The 21,786-nt window shown below is 42.7% G+C and overlaps 1 protein-coding gene across 9 annotated transcripts in view; it reads left to right on the forward strand.

The window, feature by feature from the left end:
• Positions 1 to 1,821: 1,821 nt before the first annotated feature.
• Positions 1,822 to 21,786, forward strand: part of LOC147009331 (uncharacterized) — a 77,323-nt gene continuing 57,358 nt past the window's right edge. The window contains exons 1-5 of one of the 9 annotated variants that reach the window (XM_085861821.1): positions 1,822 to 6,424; positions 10,908 to 10,984; positions 12,042 to 12,104; positions 12,209 to 12,349; positions 17,773 to 18,081. In XM_085861821.1, the coding sequence (XP_085717947.1) occupies positions 10,972 to 10,984; positions 12,042 to 12,104; positions 12,209 to 12,349; positions 17,773 to 18,081 (526 nt within the window). In that variant the 5' untranslated portion in view covers positions 1,822 to 6,424; positions 10,908 to 10,971. Of the gene's footprint in view, positions 6,425 to 10,907; positions 10,985 to 12,041; positions 12,105 to 12,208; positions 12,350 to 17,772; positions 18,082 to 21,786 lie in introns of those variants that run through there. The other 8 variants (XM_085861820.1, XM_085861818.1, XM_085861826.1 and 5 more) reach the window with 8 other exon arrangements.

Genomic DNA, 21,786 nt, shown 5'->3' on the forward strand with positions numbered 1-21,786 from the left:
CGGGCCCCTGTCCCCGGATGTGAGCGCATCATTGTCTCATGCAAGATGCTCAATAGCCTACTAACGGCACTACACATTCGGCTGGATCACCTGAGTCATCATCAACATAGTTCCATAATTCACCGGTATTTCTACGCTCTCGACATGGACAGAACAAACAGCTGATCAGGTGACTTCCTGGTCCAACCAGTGTGCTGCCATGCCAAACAGACCCCACACCATGATCAAGCAGTCCACTGGTAGGCCGTGGGCTGTCTGCCGCTATCGTTCCGTGAAAAGGGTGCGACTTATTTTCACTCACAATATGGTCCAAATGATATTTGCTGTAACGTGTAAAAAGTTCTCCATGTGAACAACGCCCAAGTCTGAGCATTAATTAGAAGTTACACGCACTATTTTTCAAAGTTTAATCGGTGATTAACTGCGTACGTTGGCCGAGAAGTCGGCCAGCTGGCGTAGCAATATCAGCTGCAACCAATCAGCAGGCGTATTTTTGTAAACACGGGTACTACTTGTACTCTCATGGCAGAGCTTCCACGTCGGCTTTAACTTAGTGATGTCCCGAGAAAAATCCCAGGAGAAGTCGCCTTTATGGTGTGTTTTGCATCCGTCATCGGTACAAGAACAGAATGTATGTCCATTTACTGAGGTTACATGGGGTAAATATCTCGAGTGCTTGGGAGAATGGCGAGATTTACCCGGGGAAAGGGGTGGCATCGCCCTGTCGCGTTATCACAGCCATGCTGGCATTGGCTTCACCAATATTCCACCGAGCGCTGGTTACCATCCGACGTGCTACAGACGGTTCACCGATAAAAAGAGACGGCTTGCGAGTAAGAAACTATGCTTGCACGCTTTTGAGGGAGCTACTGAAGTATCTGCAGTAGATGCTTGTGTTCAAAAGCCTGGTGTGCTGTCATCACCAAAGAAGAGTCTGCGATCAACATCGGCATTGCCAATCTCTTCACAAGGCCATATCCTCCCACGTATTTGCATCATTTGCAAGAAAGAGTGACGTTATCTTAACCGAGTCCACGGGCCAAATCGTAATAAACTAGTTAACCTCCGCCATCTTCGAAGATGGATGGAGGTTACTGTTTTCACCCCTTTCTGTTTGTTTGTTTGTTTGTTTGTTTTTTTGTGAACAGTATTACGGAAAAAACTCCTCGACGGATTTTGACGAAACTTGGTGGGGGGGGGGACGTGGGGGGGGGGTTAGGTATGGTCCAAGGATCATGCAATTAAATTTTGGACTTGGCCCCCCCCCCCAAAAAAAAATTGAGAATTTTTTTTTTTTGCATTTCTACATGTTTTAAGTGATTTCCAACCCCCTCCCCCAAAAAATTGTTAGAGAAAAAATTTTTTTTTTTTGCATTTCTACATGTTTTAAGTGATTTCCAACCCCCCTCCAAAATTGTTGGAGAAAAAAAATCTTTTTTTGCATTTCTACATGTTTTAAGTGATTTCCAACCCCCCCCTCAAAAATTGTTGGAGAAATTTTTTTTTTTTTGCATTTCTACATGTTTTAAGTGATTTCCAACCCCCTCCCCAAAAAAAATTGTTAGAGGAAAATTTTTTTTTTCTTTTGCATTTCTACATGTTTTAAGTGATTTCCAACAACCCCCCCCCACTCAAAAATTGTTAGAGAAAATTTTTTTTTTGCATTTCTACATGTTTTAAGTGATTTCCAACCTACCCCCCCCTAAAAATAATTGTTAGAGAAAAAAAATTTGGAGCTTTTTTTTCAACAAAATTTCGATTTCTTTTTTTTGCATTTCTACATGTTTGAAGTGATTTCCAACCCCCCGCCCCCAAAAAAAAAATGTTGGAGAAAAGAACTATAACTGTCAGCACTGTTGACATCATATTTAATGATTAAGATATAAGGTTCACTTGATTGACCCAGCAGAATTGGCGGCGGAGGTTTTGCACTCTCCCGAGTGCTCCCCCTCTAGTTAAAGCTGAAACACTCACAGCAGGTACGTACCGAGCTATTTGTTATGAGTTAAATCAAATTTGATCGTTTTGATTTGCCATTCTGGCTTTGTTTAAGAATAATTAATATTCTTCCCACATCTTAAGTCCTCAAATTATATTTCAGGCCGTCTGATTGAAGCTGCCAAGCTGAAAAAATGATGAAAGTGTATTGGTCCACACTCGGAGATCGGATTGTGTTGCTGCAGAAGTCAGTTACCATAAATTAGGTTTTGTACAATACACAAGATTTCTCAGCAAGGACAGAGGGCCGGCAGTCGGTACATCTCCAAGTGAAAGGTACGACTGCATATCGCATCAGTTGTGCGAAATAATTCCTTCTCATTTCTTCCTGTGGGACCTTATTTATTCAAACTGACGGATGAATCACTTTTACTTTTCTCACAGCACCTTATATGAAGAAGCTTACAGAATGTTGTGCCAACATGTGATACGGACAAGAATCATCAACAATGGAGAAGTATTCAGGCTGACAAAACTTGTGGATACATTCGGATGCAGTGTGATTGACATCGGACGCATCAGAAGTAACTTGGGGGGAGGAATTGTCTCAGGCTCTCATTGGATTTCACATCCTGACCGGATGCGACTCGACAAGTTGTTTTTATGGTAAAGGAAAAAAGACCTTTTCAGCCATGTCCAAAAACGAGACTTTCGTGCGAGGCTGGGGTCCAATTTCGATATAGCGGCAGAAACCGTGACTTCATTGGAGAGGATCGTTTGTGCTATTTACGGTCAAGAGTCGGCAGCGGATGTGAATGACGCAAGATAGAGTATTTTGTTTGGCTTCGTCACCAGAACAGTCTATGCCACCTACAAATGACGCCCCACACCAACATATTCTGCATGCTAACTATCAAGCCGCCATATATAGATGGGCGCTATCCCCCTTGATCAATGCTCCTACTCCAGTTGGCCACGGCTGGCGAATGACAGGCGACGAATTGTCAATTCTGTGGATGACACAGGACCCTGCCCCAGAAATGATCTTGCAGGTAGTCAACTGCACCTGTAAAATGTGAAACTGCAAAACAGGACAGTGTTCGTGTCACTCCTCTACCTTGTCCTGCACAGATATATGCAAGTGTCGGAATTGTGAGAATAGTTTGAAAACACCGACCGAAGAATTATTCGAAGGGGGGAATGAACAGGACGACGACACTGATGGTGATGCTGATGACGGTTAGATGAAAATAACTAATGCCCGGACTCAGTATAACTAATGTCACATACCACAGCTTTTCATCGACATCCATCTTCCGAGTCCTTCCAGTAATAATCCAGTCGTGGCATGGCATTTCAGAAATGCATTGCCTTGAAGTAACAGCTATTGTTTCTATGGCAAATAAGGTTCATTATATAAAGTTCATTATCCATTCACTTAAGGATCAGTAAACAAATCCCGAGGACTAATAATATAAGGTTCCACCTTGCCATTGCGAGATATTGATAATTTTTGATTTGGTTTCCCACCGATGTGTGAATTTCCATTCGTGTTTCAGTGAGATTGACAGATTGTGATACTTGGCTTAATCAGTCATAGGAAGATAATTAATAATTAATTAGGAATTTGGTGAAGATGATTCTGTGTAGTCTTCCCTTAGCAGAATGTGGTGTAGGTTAGTTAATAGCTTCGCTGTTCACATTTCCATTTCTGTTTGCACAGAAAGTGTACAAGATGAGAATGTTATCCGTCTTTTAATGACTAAGTGCCTGATTACTGTCAGAGTATGATGGCGATAATCCATTAACGTTAAGTAAGCATGTGGTTGTATCCTTACGCGCAGTTTCAAATCTCGAGGTCAGTCGATGTGGAAGATGAAGCCTTGTCAATATCGTGAAAATTTGTGATAATGAAAAGATTTGATCGCGCTCGGGCTAAAGTAACGACTTGCGTTGTTTATATTTTCCACATTGGCCACCCCAGGACCACGATATTTCCAAAAGTGGAAGATAGTAGTACGTTCTGTGGTCTTCAGTCATTTCAGACATCTCGGTCGGTATTGGAGGTACATACAGGCTCGTAAAAAATGAAGGAATTCCTCAAAAATCGCTTTTTTTCTGAATGATGCACCTTGTTGCAGTTTTCATTATCTTGACAATAACGTGTTAACATGGTCGATACTTCTGATTCGTGAGCTATGTTGTTGTGTCTGACGTCCTCGTAGAGTTGAGGCTTGGGAGATGTATATTCGCTGAGATATACGATCGGCAAAATGGGAAAAAAACGCCAAAATGCCACTTTTCGCACCCCGGCGACCAACTTCGACAGCTCACTGTGCCTTATTGGGCTAAGATGTCGTGGAGAACTTTTGTCCTAATGTCCACCATACACGTGTCTACAAGCAGCCAAAAGTTCACCTCGAACCCCTTCCTCGGAACGAAAAGTGTTTTTAGGGCCTTTTCATAGGAACTGCCCACGGCCTATGGAGACCCTCGTGGATAATGAACAACATATTGCACTCCGTGTTAACTTGTCTGCTTATGCATCAAGCTCTGGCCATTGGATGGGCCACGTGCTGTCATGCGCACCGATTCGAGAAAGCGGTTCGTGAATTTGAGGACGAACTTCTACGCCCGGAGCCTATTGGAGGTCCAGTAACCTCACTAACCCTCGCAATAGCACTGCCAGTCTGAATTCACAAATTTGTGCATGGGGCCTCATGCCCCTTGAGATTTGGTGCCAACGGGATCGGTTCACCAATCAACAAATCCCTTTCTAGGACCTGCAGATAATAACCATCGTCAATAACCATCGTCACTCCACAAACCATCCCCAAAGTGAGTAATCTACGTTGGTGATTTGGTCTGTACTCTGGCCACAAGTCATGCGCAAGAAACCGCTGCCTCGTCTCTGCTATCGATGGATCCTGGTGCAACATACACAAGTATGTGGGGTCCCAATTGAGGAGCGTGACCTTCCGGGTCAAAAAATCCAAATGCTACGAGGTCCCCGACTATTGGAGAAATAGGCCTCCACTACCTCGCAATCCGGTACATAGCGGTTCACTGCACACTGAGGACGTTTTCCTCCAACCAGCATCAAGACCACCAGACCTTCCATACCGTGATGCACGTGGGTTCCTCCATACATCCCCTCCATGAGCTGTCCATATGTGTTGACACTGCTGAATCCATCCCAGTCCCTATCAGCCAAAGTACCAGATCTCGTCTCCGACACATCCCCAGAGTTTGACGCCTGTTCACCAGATCACTTCCAATCCGTTGAGACCATCCATGACACAAGTGACGATCATCCACCAGTGTCACCAACCTTCTGTACACCAAGACCCTCCAGCCGTCCGTGCCACCAGCCCAAACACTTCAAGGATTGTTCTGGATGCTTGGGATCATATTGCGCATACAATACTTTCCTAGATACCGTCATGGGGGGGGGGGGGGCACCATATACCTGACTCGTAGATACATGATATCTGTGACCTCCCACATCTTAAGTCATCGTTACCTTTGTTTAAGTGTTTCTAATCAGCCCCAATTTCAGTAATCAGCTCCTCTAACCTGTTTTTGAATGCACATATACGTAAGTTAATGAGTTAAGCGAGGAAAGAAGTAGTTAAGCCAGTGTGTGGTTGGGACCCTTGTGTCGAAGCGGGCACGGGGTGACCGGACATGGGTATGCTTTTGCCTCGTTCAAAATGGTTGCTACTGGTGTGAATAAGTTTTCTTTCTCACCTCCATAAGAGTGATGTTTGGTGGTGGTGCTGAGTTTGGTGGTGGTGCTGAGTTTGGAGATTCCCTGTAATCAAAGTGCCACTGTGCTGCATAGCTGCTTACCTCCCCTATCTATGACCACCTCCAGATCCTTCTCCTGTGGTGACACGCTCCAAAATTACCCCTTACATCCTGTAATCCCTATTTTCATTGTTCTTTACCAACACCAACACCTTACACCTGCTCAGGTTAAATTACATCTGCCAATCTTTTTCCCCAAATCTAGACAAGTATCAATACTCTTCTGAATCTGATCACCACCCTCCAATTCCGAGACATTGTAACACCGATAGGTAGACAATATGGGGTATTTGAGACGGAATGTATTTCATGGAATGAGTGGATTGAGGAGGGTATGAAGGTCAAAAGGGTAATCATTGATCTGTGGCGAATCTGTCGATTAGAATTCATGAATACACCCTTTTGTGGGATCGTGGGTGCGGGTCCTGTGGACACTCACCCCTTGTTATTATTGTACCTTAGTTTACTCTTCCTGACTTTACTTTGTCCTACTGCACTGTACTGTACTGTACTGTACTGTACGTCATGAATCGAGATTTCTTCAGTGAGGAGCACAGAGAGAACCCTCCGGGATCCACGAGTATCTCGGATGGAAGGAACGTGCTCGGTCCGGAAGGTTCTCACACGGACTGCGGGTCCAGGATCGCTCCACCCGAGGGTCACGAGTCGGGACACGGTACGTGCTGTGTCTCTACACATCGTCCTGTTATGGTTCCCGTGCGGAAATGTCCCACCGTGACACACGTGGTTTCCTCCATTCACGAATGACGGGTTGTGTTGTTGATCGGACGATGAATCATCGTGTGGATTTATTCAACATCGATTTATATACAGACATTAGCAGTCAAGGGTGTTTGTAGTAGATTGTAATAGATCACCAAAACAGATTTCACTTGATGTAGATTGTAGTAGATCACCGAAACAGATTTCACTCGATGTAGATTGTAGTAGATCACCGAAACAGATTTCACTCGATGTAGATTGTAGTAGATCACCGAAACAGATTTCACTTGATGTAGATTGTAGTAGATCACCGAAACAGATTTCAATCGATGTAGATTGTAGTAGATCACTGAAACAGATTTCACTCGATGTAGATTGTAGTAGATCACCAAAACAAATTTCACTCGATGTAGATTGTAGTAGATCACCGAAACAGATTTCAGTCGATGTAGGTTGTAGTAGATCACCGAAGCAGATTTCAATCGATGTAGATTGTAGTAGATCACCGAAACAGATTTCAGTCATTGTAGATTGTAGTAGATCACCGAAACAGATTTCACTCGATGTAGATTGTAGTAGATCACCAAAACAGATTTCAATCGATGTAGATTGTAGTAGATCACCGAAACAGATTTCAATCGATGTAGATTGTAGTAGATCACCGAAACAGATTTCACTTGATGTGGATTGTAGTAGATCACCGAAACAGATTTCAATCGATGTAGATTGTAGTAGATCACCGAAACAGATTTCAGTCGATGTCGATTGTTGTAGATCACTGAAACAGATTTCACTCGATGTAGATTGTAGTAGATCACCGAACCAGATCTCAGTCGATGTAGATTGTAGTAGATCACCGAACCAGATCTCAGTCGATGTAGATTGTAGTAGATCACCGAAACAGATTTCAGTCGATGTAGATTGTAGTAGATCACCGAACCAGATCTCAGTCGATGTAGATTGTAGTAGATCACCGAACCAGATCTCAGTCGATGTAGATTGTAGTAGATCACCGAAACAGATTTCAGTCGATGTAGGTTGTAGTAGATCACCGAAGCAGATTTCACTCGATGTAGATTGTTGTAGATCACCGAAACAGATTTCACTCGATGTAGATTGTAGTAGATCACCGAAACAGAATTCACTCGATGTAGATTGTAGTAGATCACCGAAACAGATTTCACTCGATGTAGATTGTAGTAGATCACCGAAACAGATTTCACTCGATATAGATTGTAGTAGATCACCAAAACAGATTTCAGTCGATGTCGATTGTTGTAGATCACTGAAACAGATTTCACTCGATGTAGATTGTAGTAGATCACCGAACCAGATCTCAGTCGATGTAGATTGTAGTAGATCACCGAAACAGATTTCAGTCGATGTAGATTGTAGTAGATCACCGAACCAGATCTCAGTCGATGTAGATTGTAGTAGATCACCGAAACAGATTTCACTCGATCGCTGAAGCACGACGACTGCGACACAAAAACCTAAATATCGCGCTCCGCAGCGAGCGGTGTCCCCAGTCCATCGGGACGAATTGCGGAGGGTGAAACGCAGCTGGGAGGGAGTTTATTTGGGTTAACCGTGCATATTATTATTATATAGACGAGCGAATTGCATCACGAATGTGGAATGTCAACTAATTATGTGAACGCGACAAATCATTTTCATGATTTAAGCTTCATTTTTAGCTCACGTGGAATCGTTCTGGGGGAGATTATGGGACGGCGCGTCGTCTTTCCATCTGTCCGTTCGTCCGTCCACAAATATTTGCAACTTCTCTGAAACTACACACACGATATCAATTAAAGTTGATCACAATCTTCATCACCTGGTGTGTACCAATGTTTGTTCACGCCATCAAAAAAGTCTGGGTCTGAGAGAGATTACGGGTGGGGGTGGGGGGGTAGGTTGCGCCCCAAAATAGGTATTTCCTATAACATTGGTACATTTTGCTGGTTCCGTTGACTTCCTCCTCAGTACCATTATTTTCCAGGTGAGCGCCCAGGTGTAGTGCCCCTATTTTTGAAGATGGTTTTTATCTGTTTGCAAATTGGGGTGGGAACTGAAGTCCTGAAGCCATGGTACGGGGGACAGTTATTGATGGGCGATGTTCACAATGTCATGTTCTCTCTGATTTCACGAGTGGGGAGTTGGACCAGGGAGCGATGGTGAGTCCACATCCACGTATTTAAATCTGTGCAGTAAATGTTTATGTTGATCGATTATAGGAAGATTGCATAGCCAATCCTTTTAATACACACGAAGTGTGTAGTTTTTTGTCCTTGGCCATAGATTTATGATGCACCAGCAAATACCACCTGTCGCTTCACTGATGGGAACACTGAGATGTGGGGAGAAAAAGAGGGGGAGATTGGGATAGGGGGAGATTGGGATAGGGGGAGAGTGAGGAGGGAGAGGGGAAAAGAGAGGAGGGAGATTGGGATAGGGGGAGAGTGAGGAGGGAGAGGGGAAAAGAGAGGAGGGAGAGGGGAAGAGAGAGGAGGGAGAGGGGAAGAGAGAGGAGGGATAGGGGAAGAGAGAGGAGGGAGGGAGAGTGACGAGGGAGGGGGAGTGACAAAGGGGTGAGAGGAAGGGAAGGTAGACATGCGGTGGAGCGTTAATTACGAGTTATACTGTCTCATGAAAATGATTCTGCATAGAATAACGGCGAAGATGGAAACAAAATATCGTTTGAAATCCATTTTCTACCGGTCATACTATAAATACAACCCAGAGAAAAACACTGCCCAGACATGTCCAGAGACAAACACCGCCTGGACACGTCCGGAGACAAAACTCCCGTCCAGACATAAAAAAACACCCATACACATTCGGAGACAAACACCACTTGGACGCATCTGGACATAAACACCACCTGGACACGTCCGGAGACAAAACTCCCGTCCAGACATAAAAACCGCCCAGACACATTCGGAGACAAACACCGCTCGGACACATCTGCAGGCAAGCTGTCCAAAGACAAACGCTGCTCGGACACGTCCGGAGACAAACACTGCTCGGACATGTCCGGAGACAAACTCCCATCCGGACATGACCGGAGATAAATACCATCTGGACATGTCTGGAAACAAACCCCGCCCAGACATAACCACCATCCAGACACATATGGAGATCACTACCGTCCAGACATAACGACCTGCCTGGATATGTCCAGAGAGAGAGAGAGACAGAGAGGTGGGGGTAGGAGAGTTATCAGAGAGAAGACGTAATGCTTTGTGAACCACACACACACACACACACACACACACACACACACACACACACACACACACACACACACACACACACACACACACACACACACACACACACACACACACACACACACACACACACACACACACACACACACACACACACACACAGCCTTTTATAAGTGCAGATTTGTTTACAACTGTGGATTGTATTTTTAATCGGTTTAGTGAGTGTGTACGTGTCCAGGTGTATGACCCACGTCGTGTTTGTTTGAGGTTGAAAAACTGATATGTCTGGGACATGACCCATGTAATTTTTTTTGGGGGGGGGGTTGGAGGTAAAAAACTGACGTGTCAGGTTCATGATTTCTCGGGTATGAAAATCTGACAGCTATTTTGAATAAAATAAAATAAATAAAAAGGGCCTCCTTCCTGTTTAAAAAAAAAAAACTTGGATGAGCAACTGTTATTTGTTTTTTTTTTGGCCAAAACAGATTTATAGGTCATGGTCATGGCCAAAACAGGTCATGGTTTATTACGGTCGGTCGTTTGGTTTTCTGTGTAATTTTTGAATGAGTGATTTGACTATGAGTAGCCTATTAATTGTGTTAATAAATGATCGTAAAATAATTATATTCATCCTGAAACATCTTAAATACGCATCACTTACAATTGTGCGTGGAATCAGGGCACCTGTCCAACCAATCGGTGGGAAGGATTGTTACAGACACACAAACAAATGTATTATTATATAATACCCTAAGATTAGTTCGGCCTTTTCCACTCTTTATTGTCATTCTTGTTACATTATTATTATTCCACTTAACCTGCTTTCTCGACTAACCTCACCCCCTAATGTTGTAATAGTCTTGTCTAGTTAAACAACATGGAAAAACATGCTTGGGGGGGAGAGGGCTCATCTCAAAAGATTGTGTGCACCATGATCGGTCACGTGGGGCCCTTGCTGCCTCGGGGCTCCGTACATTCCACCTCTGCTCACAATTTGAGGATTAACTCATGTTTATATTTCTGTCCCTTCCTGACATCATTCTGAACTTTGGTCAACTGGTCATCATTGAATGAACATTGCTGCAACATGGTACTGCATTGAGAACACATAGGAGATTATTACATTCATGTTCTTGAAGTGTATCTGGACTTTACTGAAAAGTTTCAGATACATCTCCTCATTGCGACAGTCTTTCATTTCAGGAGAGGTTCTTTGGGGAGCGAAAGATCCTCAACGGCAAAACCAGCAGTGTTGGAACACAAAACGATGGCTTCCCTCGGTGATCTGTCCAAGCTGTCCAAAACTGTATTGTGATTAATAAGTTAAAAGGTTAAGGGTTTTCACCATGTCTGAGCTCTTAAATGATATGTTTGCATTCTTTATACTTCAAAAGGAAAACAACTCCAAATCCCTTCTCATCATCCCTCAACTCTCCAGTCTGTGAGCAGCACTCTTGTTCATCGTGCCTACACCATCAGCGACAAGCATAACCTGCATCATGAACTACGCCGCATCACGAATGTCCTTAAATTCAATTCACTTATCCCACAACTCGGCTATCCCACTCACAAGGTCATCACTAAACCACCAACAACTCATGATCCAACACCAGAAGCTCGAGCACAAGTTACTCTTCCCTTCGTTGGATGTACATCACACCATCCACAACGGATTCTCAAGACTGCAAATATAACAGTACACCATCGCTTGACACATAAGCTTGAATCTATTCTTCGCACCCATGAGGACGGAAGGCTTCCTAACCACTATGCGGGTATTTACCGCATCCCGTGTGAATGCGGCAAAGTTTACATTGGTGAAACTGGCAGGACATCCACCACTAGATTGAAAGAACATCAGGCATTTAATAGAAGAGGAGAAGGGGAAAATCAGTAATTGTCAATCACGCACAGACCAATAATTATCATCACGTAGTATGGTGAGATAGCAGACTTGTCACATCCACCAGTCACTGGCACACAAGGAGAATCGGAGAAGCTCTGGAGATATATTTACATCACACGGTCCCTCAAGAAAACGGGATACCCATTTGCGATATCTGGCTCCAGTTACTTCCTCCTGTTGATGGGTGGAGCACGCTGCCCAAAACGTTGAGGCCTACTTTCTTTTTTGCTTTGGAGTTATTTTCTTTTTAAAGTATAAATAATGTAAATCTGTGCATTTGAGAGTTCATACATGGTGATAAACCCTAAACCTCTTAACTTATTATTGTTGTTCCACCAATGGAAACTTTTAAACTGTATTGTGATTGTTAGTTTCTTCTGAAGGGTTATTTAAAGTTGATTTTCATTGTGATGTTTTTTTTTTATTTTCAGATTTTATCGTGGAAGTGAAGGTGGAGTCCGAGTTCATTGATGATTCCTCCTCACTCGTCAAAGGTCTGAAGAACAACGATAATGATACGAATAATAATCTTCCAGTGATGGTTCCAATAACACAAATACCTTCCCGAATAAGAAACAACTTGTCAAATGTTTTACAGGTGAAGCTCATCCGGGGACGATGGAAACTTTCCAAAGTTATTTTCAGGCTTCTCAAGATGCTTTGAGTAATAATCATGTGAAGGAGGAACCACGTGGTTCTCCTCCCAAGGAGTCCAGCAAAGCTGCTCAGCTGCTCGAGGGTAAGCTGAGCTTCGTGGAGAACTCATGACACTGTTTTTATTACTTGTTTTGTTGTTAATGATGAAATGATTTCGTTCTAATCTCTGCGGAAAAGGAGACCAATTAAACTGTGATCAACCAAGTGGGCTTATTTGTCTTCACCAGACAGGGATATTTCAACAACAACAACAACAACAACAACAACAAGCATTTTAATGCCATTTTCCCTGCTAAAGCGGGGGTTAGCCTAGCGGGCCTCATGACAATCTTCTCCACTTTACCCTGTTTTCTGCATCTCCCCTTCTTAATCCCCTTGCCCACATTTCTTCTTCCACCACCTTTAACCAAGTTTTTCTTGGTCTTCCCCGTCTTCTACTTCCGACTACACTCATTTCCAACACTCCTCTCACACAGTCACTTTCATCCTTCCTCAACACATGACCCAACCATCTCAACCTGTTTCTCTTCACAACATCCATCACAGACTCTATTCCCATCATCTTCCGCAAGTCATCATTTGTCTTCCTCTCTCTCTCAACGATACTCCACACATCCACCGAACCATTCGCATTTCCACCCTTTCCAGACGTTGTTGCTGCTCTATGTTCGGTACCCATGTCTCACTCCCATAAATCATCGTACTCCTCACACATGTAGCATACACCTTTCCCTTCAGCTTCAACGACACTCCCCTCTTCGTCAGCACGCCACTCAGTTCTCAAAACTTCTTCCATGCACATCTCACTCCAGCAACCGTCGAAGAGTCTGATCCACCTTCTCCATTCAGCATGTCTCCGAGATAGCAAAATGTTTTCACACCTTCCAGCTTCACACCATCTCCAAGATTCAACTCAACAATTCCTTCATCTGCAGCTCCCTCTATGCACACCTTACACTTGAATGTAGCTGCCACACTGGTTAATGAGCCTCTCACCCCACTACATTTTCGATGAACCCATTCAGCACACATTGTACACTGAATGGAGTTCACTCCGACACCCTTCCTGCACACAGCACACGGCCACTTCCCAGTCCTTTCCACCTCACCACATGCTTTACCACTTGCCATCACCTTCGTCTTTCCGATATTCACCTTCAAACCTTTTGCCTCCATACATTCCTTCCACTTGTTCATCTTCTCGTTCAGTCCATCCATACTCTCTGCAATCAACACCAGATCATCTGCATACAGCAGCTCCCATGGTAACCCCTCCTTTACCCTCCGAGCCAGCACCTCCATCACAACTACAAATAGAAGTGGACTTAGTACCGACCCCTGGTGCACTCTGAAAATAAAAAAAGTGAAAATCAACCCCATTCCTTGGATTTTGTCCCTTGTTTTGTAATCTTGTGGTCATTGTGTTTTTTTTTTAATCATTGATAGCTACTCTTGATAAAGTTTGAGTTGTTATCACTCCGTTCAAGTTCGATAACATCTCACCATCTCTCCTATTGGACACCAGCTTGCACTTATGACAGCATCCTAGATTCCCTTTTTATTTCCGGTTCCAGGTTGCTCCACGCAGAGATGGAGACTCGAGTCACCAATTTTGTGACTTGAGACTTGATGTGAGACTTGTTGATAATGTCGATGAATAAATGAACACAATGGTATGAACACAATGGAACACAATGGAACACAATGAAAAGAAATATATTGTATCTCAGTGATGTTTGTGACTAATTTTCATTCGATGTCTGGTAGGATGTGATGATATTTATAAACAAAGACCGCCAGAGTCGCGTGCCAAAGGGAGCATGAATTGAATAGATTTCACCGAGCTTAGTGTTGTGGATTTTTCACCCACCTTTTCACCCACCCCATTGTGATCGTTGAAGGATTCTTCCTGGTTGATTGTGGAATCCTATTTATCTTCAGGCAGAGTTTAACGTTTATCCGATTTGGTTATAAAATCCTGCATAAACCCACCGACAGTGATAACCGATGTCCACACAAGTCCTTACTTTGTGAAACAATTTATTATTCTAATTATCCACTATACACTTCTCACCCTCGTACAATGAACTTAAGAATCCCCATTTGTTGCAATATTCTTTGGTTCTATTTCATTTATTCTTACTTTTAGTTAACAGTTAAACCAACCCGGTTAAATTCACGTCCACATTACATCAGAGAGTTTTATTCTAACTTGGTACTTGGTCAGTTCCAAGGAGCACAAGCCACTGAGATTCTATACTTCCTCACGTACTTGCACTGAAACAATTTTACATTTCAAAGCATTTTATACTTTCATGGGAGAGTGGTGGGGGCTATCAACCCAGATGCAGACGTGTCCTTCAGACGAGAAGCCACTTCGTACATTTCGAGGCAAAGGTTTGCTGTTATCAGCTCAGGTCACACCGCTCCAGACCAACACATTTATCAACATTTAGGGCTAAAGTCTCTTGGCCAGAAAGGACAGCTAATTCAACTTATAGCATAAAACTTACATTTCTAAAACTTCATTTGTTACAATTTAGAATACATTAATATAAATTTTTCCCCCACATTAGAAAAGGTATTAGTTATACAACGCCCAAAGTGCCGCTGTGCTCCGAGCCTGTGATCGCACGTACATGTGCCTAGTCGAGTAAAAGGAGGTAAATTAGGAAGAAAAGCAAGTAGAGCTTTTGTATCTTTCATGACATGGATTCTACGTCCTTGAATTCAGTAGCATGGTGCCATACGGTGTACGTGTGGAATTATTGCTGCTGCTTGGTTCATACCCAGGAAGCCTCCTCCGTGTTTTTTTTTGTTTTGTAAGTCGACGTGTTTTATGGCTCATAATGGAACTAAAATAAACAAAAACACACACACACAAAATGGTTTGAGCTTTGAGTGGACGTTCTTACCAATATACCTTTGAGAATGAGCATCACCGCGGAGTTTGCTGCGACTCTGCGCATGCGCATTTCACTTCGCAAGGTTGCCAGATTTGAAGATTGGAAATATCGATCCTCAAAATTATCGTATTTTCAGAAATTAAATCATACGATTCCCACGAATCACGTGTAAAAACTTTTTTAACCGGCGTTAACCCACAATGCACAGCGACATTTCAATTTTCAACAGTCGACCATTGTAGATTCATTGCGTCATTCTCGAAAAAGTCAATGCTGTTACTTCCTGATTTTCCCTGACTGGACACAGCCTCCGCTGTGATTGTTTTTCCCTTTATGAACGAATCGATGCATGAGAGTTATATGATTACACCTTAGCTACATAAACAGCCTTTAAAAAACAAAATCAAAACATGGAAGCGTGTTGTGCTATATTATTCATCGTCTCAGAATAAACCGATCAAAAATTCCTCATATTGAATATTAAAGGGGGAAATTATATTTTCGGAAAGAGGAGATAAATGTGATGTTGCATGATAACTTTCAACACTCTGTGATGTCACCTTGTGGACGGTTGAGCTCGACTGAAATGTCATAAAGTTAATGCAGAGAATATCAACTGTGGGTTGTCAGAGGCATGTTTGAAAGTATTATTTTAAAAGATAAATTAATAATTTAAAATACATTTCCAAGTTACTTTTTGTCAAGGAAGCAGATTCTGACTATTTTAATGTTTCAGTGGATTATGTAATGAGTAAATCATATTTAAAATAATCGATTTTCTCCTTATTTATGCTCTAATTCATTTACTTTTTAGTCGTGGACCAACATACGACCACTTTCTGAACTAAATGAATTCACCTGCCCACTGTGATGTCATTTGTTTCTAAATATCACCTAAATGATGAAACTCGAACCATAACCATAACCCTGATCCTAATCCTCGCCCTAACCCGAACTTGACATGTGCTCGGAAGTGGGAACTCGGAAGGAACGTGTGTATTGCTTTGCTCAGTTTGTCTCTGTGCACGTGCTTACGTGATGTTACGCCTGCGTGAAAAATGCTGCGTCAGGTGTGCCGGAGAAGGTCATATTCTGTCCAGCAGTTTGAGAAAAATGTTCTGAAATTTAAACTGAAAATTGAAGGTCGAGTACTTTACTTTTCAGAATTGCCAGAATTATCGTACATTCACAATTATCGATCGTACGTCGTACAAGAGGTTGAATTATCGTACCATTACCACACTTATTGGACAACTAGGAACCCTTTCCCTTCATTATCAGTAGCTTGGCAGACATTTCCGAGGGTGATCTTAATTGTTTATAAACATTTGAATAAGCTTCCATATTTAGATCGGAATCACCAAGATGAATGACATGCAAAAGACTGAGTCTTGTAACCGAGTTTTGTTAACCTCCGCCATCGAAGATGGACGGAGGTTACTGTTTTCACCCCTGTTTGTTTGTTTGTTTGTTTGTGAACAGTATCACGGAAAAACGCCTGGACGGATTTCGACGAAACTTGGTGGGGGGATTAGGTATGGTCCAAGGATCTTGGTCCAAAGTCCAATATGGCCGCTATGGCGGCCAATTTTTAAAAATATATTTGAATTTTTATTTTTGCATTTCTACATGTTTTAAGTGATTTCCAACCAAAAAAAGAAAAAAATTGTTAGAGGAAAAAAAAAAAATTTTGCAACTTTTTTTTCAAAAAAATTTCGATTTTATTTGAAAATTTTTTGAATTTTTGTTTTTGCATTTCTACATGTTTCAAGTGATTTCCAACTCAAAAAAAAAAGAAATTTTGCACCTTTTTTTTCAAAAAAATTTAGATTTTATTTTTTTGCCATTTCTACATGCGCGTCGATCTAGTTTCGTTTATTCAATCGTGGTTCAGTAGAGTCTGATCCGTTTTGACCTACAATGAATAGGATATGAGGTTCACTTAACTGACCCAGCAGTGTTGGCGGCGGACGTTTTGTACTCTACCGAGTGCTCCCCCTCTAGTTACTGATTGCAACCATGTCGGTCACTCAATGTAACTATTACACCTGATCAACGAGTTTCAATTAAAGCAATCAAACTTTGTCATTTTTTTCCCCCATGAAGGAGGAGATCTGTGTGCAGATGAGCTTGACAGGAAATTGGTTAAAAGCCGGCTGAAGTGCGTTAGGAAGAGAGAATGGCAAAGAGAGCGGATAGGATATGCGAACAAGGTCGGAGGAAAAGAGATAAACTGATTATTGAGATGGGAAGATTGTGTGACGACAGATATCAATAAGGTGGGAGTGGTTGGAGAGTGGAGAGGGAGATGGCTGAGGACAGGGAGAAGTGGAGGAGTTTTGTGGTCAAGGCAGGGATTCCGTGAATTCCATCCTTTTTCCATGATTGTAGAAAACCACTGGCTCTATATTGACCAACAGAAGGTCAGATCATTGAGTTTCTATTTTGTATTCGGTTTCAAATCAATATTTTTCAGGTTGAAAAGTGAACACTTGCTGTCCAGAGCTGTATTGTGATTTATTTTTTTGGGGGGGTTTCCTTGGAAGGACTTCGCTATTTAAAATTGAAGTTGAATGGGATGTGTTTTTTTTTTCTTCAGATTTTATTGTGGAAGTGAAGGTGGAGTCCGAGTTCATTGATGATTACTCCTCGCTTGTGAAAGGTCAAAAGAACAACAATAATCATGAAAATAATAATCTTCCAGGGAGAGTTCAAAAATACACAAATACCTTCCAGAGTGAGAAACAACGTGTCAAATGGTTTTCAGGTGAAGCTCATCCGGGGACGATGGAAACTTTCCAAAGTTATTTTCAGACTTCCCAAGATACTTTGAGAAATGATCACGTAAAGGAGGAACCACGTGGTTCTCCTCCCAAGGAGTCCGGCAAAGCTGCTCAGCTACTCGAGGGTAAGTTGAGCTTCATGAAGAACACATCACACTGTTTATACCTGTTTTCATTTGTTCTTTTTAACGATTGAAATTATTTTGTTCTGAACTATGTGGAATAACAGATCCATGAAATTGTGATCAACCACGTGGTCTTGTTTATCTTTACAAGACAGTGATATTGGTTGCTTGTAATATTTCTGAACTTCATATTTCTGGCCTTTACTCAGGATTGATCAGACATAAAAGTCATGTTTGAAAAGTCTTTTTCTCGAATACACACTTTGGAAATAGCGTTGGAAATCACAAATCAAGGGAGATTACTGGGACTTCACAGGTTTGAAAGACAAGATTATGGCGATTTAAACATGTGAATCTAGAATGGCGCTCGGTAGAGCGGATACCACCGCCAGCCTGAACAGTTTACATTTTGTATCCCACTGATAGGGCGAATTGGCATCTGGACCTGAACCAAAATCCAATCAGCTTGTTGTGCATTCACATCTTTCATACAGTTTTGTTATAATCTGTCCAAAGATTAAAAAAAAAAATTGTGGATCTGGATTCGGATCGTCACTTGAATCAAATCAATTCGTCCTTGTCACACACCCAACCTGTCCATCAAGTTTCTTCTGAATCTATCTGTAACTTGTTGAGATATCCTGCTCACAGACAGATGGACAGACAGACAAACAATCGTGTTTTGGATGGCATTGACCTTTGACTAAGTTTGACCAGATATTACTTCTTACTGCTTCACATTTGTAGGAATCAGCTGTGTAATTTTCAGTCTGATATGTTGAAAAGTTCTTGAGGTTTGGCAATAATAAAATCACAAAAAAAAGAAAAAAAATCACATTTGATTATAATGGGGTGAAGTTATCATGGAAAGCGTTGACCTGTCAAAATGACTAAATAGATCGTTCTGATTTTTATTGAACCAATAAGCGAACTCCATTCAAATGTCACGTCAATATGATGGAAACTGACAATTTCATGTCTGTGAGCTTGACATTTGACCTTTTGACCTCAAATACTTTGGCTTTTGTGATGCAATATGCAAATGAGGCTTCACGATGGTTATCAACGTCGGCACTTGGTAGAAGGAACATGGCACGTGGTCGTGTGCCATCCACCGAGATCTCTCTGGTGAAGATCACAGTTCGACCTCCACCCAAACGAACGGTTATGATGGAGGATACACGGTTGACCCGTGAGGTTCTCCCACAGATGACAGGTCCAGGGTCGGTCGACTCGAGGATAAAGAGGTGGGACCTGGTGTTATTGCGAAGGTGAAGCCTGAGTTTGTTCCCCCAATGTGAAGGTTTGAACTACAAACACGTTGTAAATGAGCAAGACAGGCTTGGGCAGAGCAATACGGCCGTGCATGCAACCTCTACTTCTTACGGCAAATTGATGGTACGGCTTCGGGCAGAGCAGCACGGCAGTGCGAATCCTGCTCCCTCTGTTGAGCGAGTGCAACGGAGACCACCTCGTTGCCGATATGACGACCATGTTTAAGCAAGTGCATGGTGGTGGAACACTCTGCAAGAACTTGGCCCCTTTTGCGGCTGATGATCAGTCATAAATTTCCAATTACTGGATCTCGAAGGTGAACGGGAAGGGTAATTTCGCCAAAGTGAAGCTCGACACACTCACTCGGACCAACAGGGAGGTTGCTCTTTAAACAACTCACAAAATACTGTTGAATCCTTCAAGTTTGCAAAAGGTGCGCTGGAACAAGGTGGTCCCGAGAACGTGCCACAGCCTGATTGTCACACAAAAGCATATGGCAGCCACAAGGTTATTTGTCGGTGCCCAACACGAAACTTAGCCGTGTCCAGTGTTCGGCAGCCGCTGGTAGTGGGACGGGCAACGGCGATGACGATGGGCAAGGGTCTAAATTGTCTTCAGGTTCTGTAGGGTCTTAGGGGTCTAGTGGGCCAAAGGAGTCGTAATGGGGTCTAAAGTGTCCAGAGAAGGTATAATGGTTCTTCAGGTTTAAAAGTTTTAAGGTTTAAGGTGTCGAAGTAGTGCAATGGGTGGTGGTCTTCACGAGTCTAAGGGGTCTAAAGGGCCATACATGACTAAAAGGTATGTTCCAATCATCCGCAATTCATCAACGAATTTCGGGTCCAATAAGTTATTAATAGATGTGTTCACGGTCTAACTCACATTCAAGCAGGATGTAATTAATAGACATACTCAAATGGGTCTACCAAGACTTCACCTCGACGACGGTTTACCGTTCACCCATGTTTTTCTTTTTATATGTATAGATTTACTGGCATACCTATTTTCTATGTATAGCTACACACAAGTGGGAGCCCAAATTCTCACAACTGTAGTCATGGACAACTGGTTCGTGAATGACTTGGGCAAAGTTTATATACACGGTCAATGGCCAAACTGCAAATGCCAAATCCACGAATGTGTGTGAAAATTGCGGCATCTCATGGGTGGAAACCCAGAATCTCAGTTGTATTGATGAACTTCCAAAGTCACAAATGTGTTTGCACGTCGGAGAAAGACCAGCATCGTACGGGTGGAAACGTAAAATCAAAATTGTTATGATATTCATCATCATCATTGTTTCAATGAACAGGGAAAACAATGCATTCTGAATTTGAGAGAATGTTCATTGAACTTTAATAATTGCTGTGAGAAGCAAGGAGAAGCTGCCATTTCAAGTGTGAACCCTTCATCGGAGCAAGCTTTTTTTTATTGAAGATCCTGTCCTGAAAAATTTAATGTATTGTGAAGCATTGGGGAGGTCGCGAGGGGAGCACTCGGACCCATTTCCCAGCCGATGACCCTGAAGTCGATGAGCCACAGATAAATCCGTGGCACGATGGCTTGCCAAGCAATCACAGACACTGCCGAAGATGTTCAATTCAAACAGGGTCCATAGTCTAACTCCACTTTACCTTTCCGGCGAATTAAACCCACCGGATGGGGTACTCTGCTCTCAACACCCCCACTGCTGTAATCAGAATGCCTGAGCGATATCGTAAGTGGGATGTTGCCTTATGTCTAACTCCTGTCAGGACCCAGCAAGGCGGAACTCCCTGTCACTAGTTACATGCAATGTCTAACCAATGGAGAGAGACAATCTGGAAGTTTATGAAGGATCAGCAAAGGCACGTATTTACAAGACAAACACCATCGCAAAACAAAGCTCTTACCACAAATCACATCAGCCCTCTTAGCCAGTCAACTTATCATGATTCTACACACAGCAGGTGTCTCAATCATTCTGGGAAATAAGAACAGCAAGAGTGATAGACAGACAGACAGACAGACAGACAGACAGGGCGTATTGGCGGCCCTTCACTCACCCGACGTAAGCCGGCCCATCGTCCATGGTCCCAACGTGAAAAAAGGGAGGAGAAAGAAGAGGAGGCTCGAGGATGTGGTATGCAGTGTGGGGAGAGCTGCAGGTCAATGCTTATTGTGCTTTCGAGGAAAGCGTGATATACGAGTCAGCAACTCAGTCCCCAAAAAGGAACGAGGGTATATGGTTGAATGCTCTTGTGTGTTCAAAATGAATGAATTAGAGATGGGGAAAGCCAGAGATAGATTGTGTAAATCAGTGTGTTTAGCAGGCACGTCTCAGAAATCTCTGCATCCTGTCAGCTCTGTGCTGCACATCACCAACCAGTTCATCCCACAGGTTTTGTCCTCGCAGGTTCAGCTTCGTAGGTTCAGCCTCGACTTCAAATTCCT

This window comes from Eptatretus burgeri, chromosome 17 (assembly GCF_056783735.1).
Source record: "Eptatretus burgeri isolate ZD-2024b chromosome 17, Ebu_testis_v1, whole genome shotgun sequence".
Taxonomy (NCBI): Eukaryota; Metazoa; Chordata; class Myxini; order Myxiniformes; family Myxinidae; genus Eptatretus; species Eptatretus burgeri.